The sequence below is a fragment of the Simochromis diagramma genome, unplaced genomic scaffold, assembly GCF_900408965.1.
Source record: "Simochromis diagramma unplaced genomic scaffold, fSimDia1.1 OVJJ01000300.1, whole genome shotgun sequence".
NCBI lineage: Eukaryota > Metazoa > Chordata > Actinopteri > Cichliformes > Cichlidae > Simochromis > Simochromis diagramma.
The window spans coordinates 129675-138983 of record NW_024386976.1 but is presented as its reverse complement, the minus strand read 5'-3'; the positions used below and the strand labels follow the sequence as shown (position 1 = coordinate 138983).

The following is a 9309-nucleotide window of genomic DNA, read 5'->3' as shown; positions in this document are numbered from 1 at the left end:
TTTAGAAGGAGGTTGTTCCTCTGGCACCAGTTCTCCAGATTCCTAATCTCCTTCAGGTAGGCCGTCGCGTTGTTATCAGAGATCAGGCCCACCACGACGGTGGTGGGCCTGATCTCTGCAAGCAAACTTGATGATGGTGGTGGAGCTGGTAGTGGCCACACAGTCATATGTGTACAAAGAGTACAGCAGGGGGCTCAGAACACACCCCTGGGGGGCTCCAGTGCTGAGAGTGGTGGAGGCTGAGACATGTCCGCCCATCCTTACTGCCTGTGGTCTGCCAGTTAGGAAGTTGGAGATCCACAGACACATAGATGAGCTGAGTCCCAGATGCTCCAGCTTGGTGGTGAGTGTGGAGGGAATTATGGTGTTAAATGCAGAGCTGTAGTCTATGAAGAGCATTTTAACATAATTCCCCCTTCTAGTGTCCAAGCGAGTGAGTGATGTGTGGAGGAGATGAGAGATGGCATCGTCTGTGGAACGATTTGGACGGTAAGCGAACTGTAGTGGGTCCAGTGTGTCTGGTAGTGAAGAAATGATGAAGTCTCTGACCAGGCGTTCAAAACACTTCATCACTACTGAGGTGAGGGCTACAGGGCGATAGTCATTGAGAGAAGCAGGGTGGGGTTTCTTCGGGACAGGAACAATGATGGACTCTTTGAAGCATGTGGGGATCACCGACTGAGATAAAGAGATGTTGAATATCTCAGTGAACACAGGAGCTAGCTGGTATGCGCAGTCTCTTAGGATACGACCTGGGATGCCGTCTGGTCCTGCTGCTTTCCTGGTGTTCACTCTTTTGAAGGCTCTCCTTACTTCTAAACATCACACACACTCCTTTGTGCCTTTTGCTTTGCCCTGTCCAGATGTTTACCATAAAGGACAGTGACTATATTAGAACCTATAGGTAAATAAATAACACAAACATAAACTAACTTCAATGTTAGTGCTTTCAAAGTCTGGGGTAAAACCCAGATGTGGCCATGTGGCTCCTGTGTACTTATCTGACACATGAAGCCACATGTTCCTCCTCGCTCGCTCCGTTCAGCTGAGCAGCTGCTGCTGTCGGTCCCTAAGTCACGGCTGAAATGCAGAGGAGACCGTGCCTTTTCAATTGCGGCTCCGATGCTCTGGAATAACCTTCCCCTCCAAATTAGACAAGCGTCATCAGTGCAGGTCTTTAAGTCCAGATTGAAAACCTATTTTTATTCCCTGGCTTTTAACTCTGTAGGAAACTGACACCTTCTTATTTATTTTATTGTTTGTAATGATTTTATGGTATTTTTAATTTGGTTGTTGTTTTGATCTGTGTTGTTCAGCACTTTGGTCTGCCTGGTGTGTTCTTAAAGTGCTATACAAATAAACGATGATGATGATGATGATGATGATGTACAGCCAACATATATCAAACACTTCTGAGCTAAATTTTACAACAGACTGATAGATCTTTCCTCTATATCTATGCAGTGTACTGTACTCTTTACTATTGTAGGGCAATAGACCCATTTAAACAGTGTAAACCCTCTTAAAGGAATTTACAATTATCTTTACTGTGCCCACATCAGTGATTGGGGAAACCAAATCAATCACATTAAACACTGGAAGAACTACCTCATTCTTTAGGTGCTTCAGGCATGTTTGAGGCCCATCAAAAATCCCTCAATGAAATGTGACGAACCCAAAATCTTACCTATACCTCCTCCCTCACAGAGAGAATTATTATGACCTTGTTTTCTGCTTGATCGTCACCTAAAGATTTACATCCCTGATATCCCACTGTGTGTTCAATGTCTCCCATTACAATGGCCTCACTGTGTTAACATTCCACATGCATGCAAACTGGTGACAGGAGTGTTCTTACTATAGTAAAGTGAGAAAGTGATATTGCTATAACTAATGTGACATGATTAAATATGTGATTAATACATGAGAAGAAAAATCTGCCTCCACAACACCTACAGGCCAGTGGACACTCTTTCACTGATGAGGATGTACACATCCTGGACAGGGAGGAACGCTGGTTTGCGCGTGGAGTCGAGGAGGCCGTTTACATGAGAAGGGAAAGACCATCTCTGAATCGAGGAGGGGCCCGAAGGGGACATCTTTCGCCATCTTACAATGCTGTGATTGCAGCCATTCCCCAACTCTCTGTGAATGGTACTCATGGCCATTGATCAGTGGTCTTTGATCAGTGGTCATGAGAATTTACATAATTATGATGAAGGAACTGACCTCCCAGCCCATTTTTCCTTCAGTGGTTCTAGTTACTGTTTATAAGATTGGGGAAACCTGCAGTCAGCTGAGACTGAAGAAGTCACTTGGATGAATGACGAAGCGTTTCTCCCACTGAAAATGCTACGTCCAGATGAACAGAATCAACTTTTCGAGATTTACTTACCTGGATGATTGAGCATGCATCAAGAAGAATTTAGAATGGATTACCTTGCTGAATCCTTTTAGACAAGGGACTTAGGACTTACTATCTAATCGAGTCCCACATAGGAGATGTTCTCCAGTGCCCATTGTAATGTGGAGAAGCTCACTTGATGATTGTTTTCCAGCAACACTGTTGTATAGCACTTTTAGTTCCAATCATGCAGGCCTGCTTAAAGGAGAACAGATTCTCAAACATAATTCTCAGTGCACTCCTCAAAAAAAAAAAAGTAAAGAAAAGAAAATACTAACAAATGTAAAGAATTTTAGGACTTGTCAAAGCATACTCTTCTCCTTAAACTGATAAATCAAACCAATACTTATTGACAGGTTCCACTGTATGTAGCCGCCAAATAATTCCCCAAACATTCATTCACCAGCCAGACACATTTCACACAACCCTAATGTCCTATTAGATAATAGGTTTATTCCCATGTAACCAGGTGTATGTCATGGTAAAGTCTCCCTCACACATTTGAATTTGAAGTTATTTGTTTAAAAGAGACAGTGCAGTTTGACATAGTCCAAGTACAAAACATGAAACTGATTTGTAGCTATTGCTAATTTTCAACAATTGTCCCTTGTTGGGCTTACAATCAAAATAAATACATTTTACCATAAAACATACATTTTCATGAAGCCAAAATACATCGTAAATACAACTACAATTAATAGACAATAAATAAAAATAATAACATTAGTTAAAATGACTACATCTCTGATTTCCCTTTAACCAAACTTTAACCTTCAATGGAAATGATCTGATGTCTGTAATCAATTTGATTTTGGTTGGAGGTGGGTTCCACAGATTACAAGCCTTTATGGAAAATGCCGACTGACGAAATTTAGATCTGCGATATGATATCTTGCAGTTTCCGTTCACCATGCTTCTAGTAATACAATTACTATCTTGTCTCTGGATGTGTCTATTAAGACACTCTGGGGCCATCCTATTTATACATTTAAAGACTAATTTAAGAAAACACAAATGATTAAAACTCCTAAAACTAAGTAGATTATATTTCTCTAAAATGTGACAATGATGCCAGGGCTGCACGATTTTGCATAAAATGAGAATCATGATTTTTTTGCTTAGAATTGAGATCACGATTCTCTCATGATTTTCTTTTCCAATATAAATATTTATTGCACTTATTAACTGCACATCAACATTGTAACAGTTGAGACTGAACATAAAAACAATGTCTTAATTGTCTACTCTTACTTACAAAACCTTAAAATACTTTTAAGAATAACATTTTGAACAGTATTCTTTCCGTGTGTAAGCTGATGAGAGAGGTACGTATTAGGTATGTTTCTTAAAATGTAAACCACAATTATTAACAAAATATAACACTAACCCTAAGGCTGTCGTTGCCGTGAAATGTTGTACTGCTTGTAATTCGATCTCCACACTTGCCCGACACTGCGTGTATAGAGCAGGTAGTGCAACATTTGAAAAATAGTTGCAGGACGGAACTGTGTAGTGTTTGTCTAGGGTGTTGATCATTTTCCTAAATCCCTCGTTTTGCAGAGTGTTGATGGGAGCCATATCTTTAGCCAGGTGATAAGTGATAGCCGCCGTAATTTCTTTGTGCCTGGGGGAGTTTGACGGGTATGGGGAAGTGCTGTATTGGGTTCCCGTTACGGATGTTTGGGTAGTTAACAGGGACGGTTTTTGTCCTGTCACTTTCTTTCACAGTGGCAGCAAAGAAATGTTGAAAGTTAAAAACAGCAGCACACTACTTTTACTTAATTCAGATTCCTTCAAATTTTCGGCTCCTGCTTTCACCTTTGTGTATTTACTGTATTCTTGAAGTCCACATGTTGTTTTTTAATGAATTCATTTTGATCCACATGTTCTGCAGCTGTTTCCCTGTTGATTTGAAGTTTGTATTATGAAATCCTGACAATAGTTATATTTGATGAACTCTGTGTAAAGTTTGTCTTATTAAACAGTTTGGTGTGAAAAATGAAGAAATGGTCTCACAACAAGTAGTTTGAGCCATGATTTCAGATTCAAACTAATTTAACTGTTTTCAGTGGTACATGTGGAGGTTTATCAGAGGAGGCGACTTGGCTGTTCTCCACTCACACAGAACAGGGTTCCTGCAGCTCATTAAAAACTCTGAAATGATCTTCAAGGACCAAAATATTAGATTTTTCTCAAAAACGTGCTGTGGGCATGACGTTTTTAGAGAGTGTGTTTAAGATGCATTGTGATTAACATCTCACACATTCCAATAAAGCAGATGTTCCTGCATTGCAACAGCGCTTTGCAGATGTGTTCTCCCCCCTGCCCGTGTGCACGACTCTCAAGGAGCACCACTTTGAAACACAGCTGATTGGCAGATTCCCTTGTGTGCAGAGTCCAAAGACAAAAACGGCCTCCTCCACTCTGTATGGTTCGTACCAATTCGTCACACTTCCGTTTGGCTTGTTTGAAGCCCCGGCCATTTTTCAGCACTTCCTGTAGCGATAGCTGCGTGCTCACACTGCATATGCTGTTTCCTACCTGGATGATGTCATCATTCATAGTGATACCTCGGTGGAGCATGTGCAGTGGTTGGTCACAGTCCCGGATTCCCTGAGGCAGGCAGTGCTGATGGCAAACCCGAAGAAGTGTGTGGTTGGAGGGAGGTAGGTACAGAGTTTTTGGTACAATTTTGAGACCCCATTTGGAGGCTGATTACACCACAGCGACGTGATGAAGGCTGTCCCAATTCCAAATGCGGCCGGAAATGCGCCCTTCATTTCCTTTGGACTTGAAGGATGAGTCAGGTGTATCATTCGCGGCCCAACATATCCCAGAATTCATAGCGCAGCCTTTACTGTGGCTAATAAAAAAAAAAAGGCAGATGGTAGAAGCGTGGTGGCTGAAGAGTAAACTTTTCAATGTAAGTATTGAATTTTTAGACCTCATCAGTTAACGCTGTCCATGCAGATATTATAGATTTGTAAATGATTACCTAACAATCTCGTCAACACAAAGTTCTTTATTGACAGGCAGTGGGGAGAGGGGACACTTGGGCAGTGCATTTACTCCATATAATGTGTTATCAACCTTTTCATCCTTTCTCATTACCCACAGCTACATCCACTTCTTTTGGGCTTAGGCTACTCACTAGGGCTGGGTATCATCACTGATTTCTATAATCGATTTGATTAAATTCAATTTTGACTCAGTAACTGCTTCAAAGTAACTTAGGATAAAACACAGAAAAACAGCAAGCTATGCGTTTTTCAATTTGGCATAATTTAAAAATTTTTTTATTAAAAAGCAAAAATGAAACTTTATTTTGGTCGGAGAGGAATAAAAGCTGCAGCTCAGAATCAGTGAGATGTTGACTTTCTGCCCCGACGGCGTGTCCGTGTTCATGTCGTCAGCTGAGAAAGGCGACATGTCACTGATGCATCGGGTCCGCCCATATGGAAAAGATATATATAAATCTTATAAAGTTTTTATCTGTCTTGTATGAAACTTGTATGAAAAGCATACAAGAGTGAAAACACATATAAGATCCCTTGAAAAATTATAAAATGAAACTTGTATGTTTTGTATACTTACTAAAAAAAATGAAAGTAATGAGAAAGTGGCCACTTTCATGAGTAAATCATATATGTTTTTACTATTTTTTTTCCATATGCGCGCGCTTTGTGTTCAAGTCTTTGTGTGGAATCTGTTAACCTGCTCTCATTTATTGTTTTAGCTGTTTGGTGGTCATTGAAATATATTTCTGAGCTCCCTGCGTTTCTGGCAAAATACATTTATATTTAGAAATCGATTCAGGATTTAATGAATCAATATCGCATTATTCATCGCGTTATTAATCGATACCAAGTCAGCATCGGTATCGGATCGATTCTAGCCTGGTGAGATCAATTCTTTACTTTAATTTCTGCTCTTGTTTGCAATGCTGTGCATTCGGCAAAGACGAAACAGCCAGGTCGCCGGACTCGCTGCTCCCGTGTCAGCGAAGAGCAGGCAGACTTTGCTCCTCCTCCCCCCTCTTGTGTTTAGATGTTACGCTGTCATGTGACGTGACTTTGAGGGATTGTTAAGTTGTTTACATGTATATTCACCAGTTGTTTTTGTTGTTGAGAATTTTAATTGTAATTTTTTTATATCATAGTTTCTCAACAGTACTTGTTTCTTTTAATTTGTTTACTGGTTTGCATGCACTTTTTATTTTTCTAGATTTTTCTAAAAAATAAATTTGAAAGGAATTGATAACTGTAAACCACCACGGCAGACCCAATGGCATTTTCATGCTTTGCAGCATCATTCATTCTTACAAGTCATCCAGCTTGTAAGAATAAAGGCTTTGCACCCCTGATGATCCACCAGGACAAGCTCAGCAGTGTGTGAGGAAGAGGAGGAGGAAGAGCCAGCAGCAGCTGACAGATGGAGAGAATAGACAGACTGTTCCCTGTTTGTGAAGGACTGATTGAAATGTTTTAAATGACTAATTGTCTGCCCTGAATCAGTGTTAGTAGTAATATAAAGGCACTTTTTTTGCCCCCACACCCGTACCACTCCCCTTTCCCCCTGCGCATCCATGTGAGTGCATGTACGCGTGCGTGTCCCCCTGTAGTAGGCACTGTGAGCTCAGGCGTCATATGAGTTCACATGTGTTTAATCTGCGTTTTATTTAATGAAACTATTATATGTTTTAATTAAACAGTTTTTAAGGGATGTATAGGTCTCAGCGCTCTGTTATTTAGACACAGATGATTTATTTTAGCTAGTTTAGGAGCATTTTACTTTTAATTTAACTAGTTTAGGAGCATTTCACATTCTTTAGCGCTCTGAAAGACACAGAGGCTAATAGTTTTTAAACAGAGTACCACAAACAACAGGTAGGGGAGAGTGAGGTAAGATGAGCCAGTGGGTAAGTTGAACCACCCCTTGTATCTAGGTAACTGTGTACATGTTTTGTCATGTGACCATAAATCCAGGAAGCACTCATCATTTCCATCCTGCTATATTAAAGAGGAGCACATTGGAGAAGGGGTAAGTCTGTATTACACAAAAAAATGTTTTTTGCTTGTCAAAGTAAAATTTCTGCATATCAGGTAAATTGACTGTAATATTAAAACAAATGTATCTGTGTCTAAAATGATATATTATACATGTTGGTGGGTTTCTAAAATATAATATCATCTGAAGAAGTTTTCTAAAGATTAGCCTAAATTGCTAAGCTAGCCCATTTTTTTCAAAATGGTGGCTATGGGGCAAAGTGAGCCAAAGGCTATGGGGTAAATTGATCCAATGGTTCAACCTACCCCACCATAAGGCACTGAAATTTATTTAAGGCTCTGACTTATTAAATAGTATTTTAGTTCAGTATACTGAACCCTTTTGTTGTATTTGTCATATGTTAACTATTATAGAAAAGATATCATGCCAAGGACCTACAGACGGAAGACCAGCTGGGGCTCAACACCCCTGGAGGAGATTGAAAGGGCAGCGAGTGAAGTCAAGGGAGGAAAGTCCATAAGATCAGTGGCTAAAGAAAGACAAATTGACGGGTCAACACTCAGGAGATATATTAAAAAGAGGGACACACAGGAGGTCAAATCGGTTGGCTATAGTGGAACAGCTTCAGCAAAGAGAGTCTTCTCTGAGGAGGTGGAGAAGGAGCTAGCAGAGCATATCAAGAAGCTTGCAGAGCAGTTCCATGGCATTTCCCCAAAGAAATGCCGTGAACTGGCATTAGAATTGGCAGGCAGAAACAACATTCCTACTCCCAGCAACTGGACAGAGAAAGGTTTAGCCGGTAGGAAGTGCAAGAAACAACATTTCAGTAGGTTGGCACAGACTAATGTATTTTGTGTAGTTTACTACTTTACCATTACATTTTTTAGGTAAAGAATGGTTCAAGAATTTTTTGGCACGCCACCATCTCTCTTGCCGTATGCCTGAGGCAACATCTTTGGGAAGAGCTACAGCCTTCAATAAGACTACAGTTGGGGAGTTCTTTGACAATCTGGCTAAAGTGATCGACAGGTAACAGAAGTTATCTAATTGAAAACATTAATAACTATTTATGACAACTACAAACAACAGTTAAGTGAATAAATATGCGTACTCTCAGCTAACATTTTTTGCATTACTTAAAAATTTAACTAATCATCATTACTCTTTTTTTGTTTGACAGGTATAAATTCCCCCCAAACATGATTTTTAATGTTGACGAAACAGGTGTAACAACAGTACAGACACCAAAGCAGGTAGTGGCAGAAAAAGGAAAAAAACAAGTGGGCTCCATCACATCTGCTGAAAGAGGCGAACTGGTGACTGTAGTCTGTGCTGTCAATGCGACTGGTAACGCAGTCCCTCCGATGTTTATCTTCCCAAGGGTTAGATACAAAGACCACTTCATTGCAGGAGCACCTCCGGGATCAGTTGGTACCACTACAAGATCAGGCTGGATCAGTGAAGATGTCTTTGTTGTGTTCCTTGAACATCTGGTTCAGCAGACCAAGTGCTCCCCTGACCTGCCACTGCTGCTAATCATGGATAACCATGAAGCCCACATTTCACTGAAGGCTTTGGACAAAAACAAGTGGTATTGTAATGCTCACAATTCCACCCCACACTTCCCATCGCCTTCAGCCTCTGGATAAGTGTGTGTATGGTCCATTTAAAACCTATTACAACAGAGATCTTGATGGCTGGATGAGGTCCAACCCAGGCAAAACTGCCAGCATATACCAAATTGCTGGTTGTGTGAATGATGCTTTCATGTCAGCAATGACACCACGAAATATCTCCTTGGGATTTAGAGCCACTGGGATTTTCCCTTACAACAGAGATATCTTCTCTGATGCAGAGTTTGAGCCATCCATGGTGTCAGACAGGCCCAACCTGGAGCA

At 40.6% G+C, this 9309-nt stretch overlaps 1 protein-coding gene across 1 annotated transcript; it reads left to right on the top strand.

Moving 5' to 3' along the window:
* Positions 1-7044: 7044 nt before the first annotated feature.
* On the top strand, positions 7045-9075 carry LOC120738327 (tigger transposable element-derived protein 6-like). Its single transcript, XM_040039509.1, has 4 exons — positions 7045-7444; positions 7825-8210; positions 8299-8440; positions 8592-9075. Exons 1-4 carry the CDS (start codon positions 7362-7364, stop codon positions 9058-9060), a joined length of 1080 nt encoding a protein of 359 aa, XP_039895443.1. The 5' UTR covers positions 7045-7361; the 3' UTR covers positions 9061-9075.
* The last annotated feature ends 234 nt before the right edge of the window (positions 9076-9309 follow it).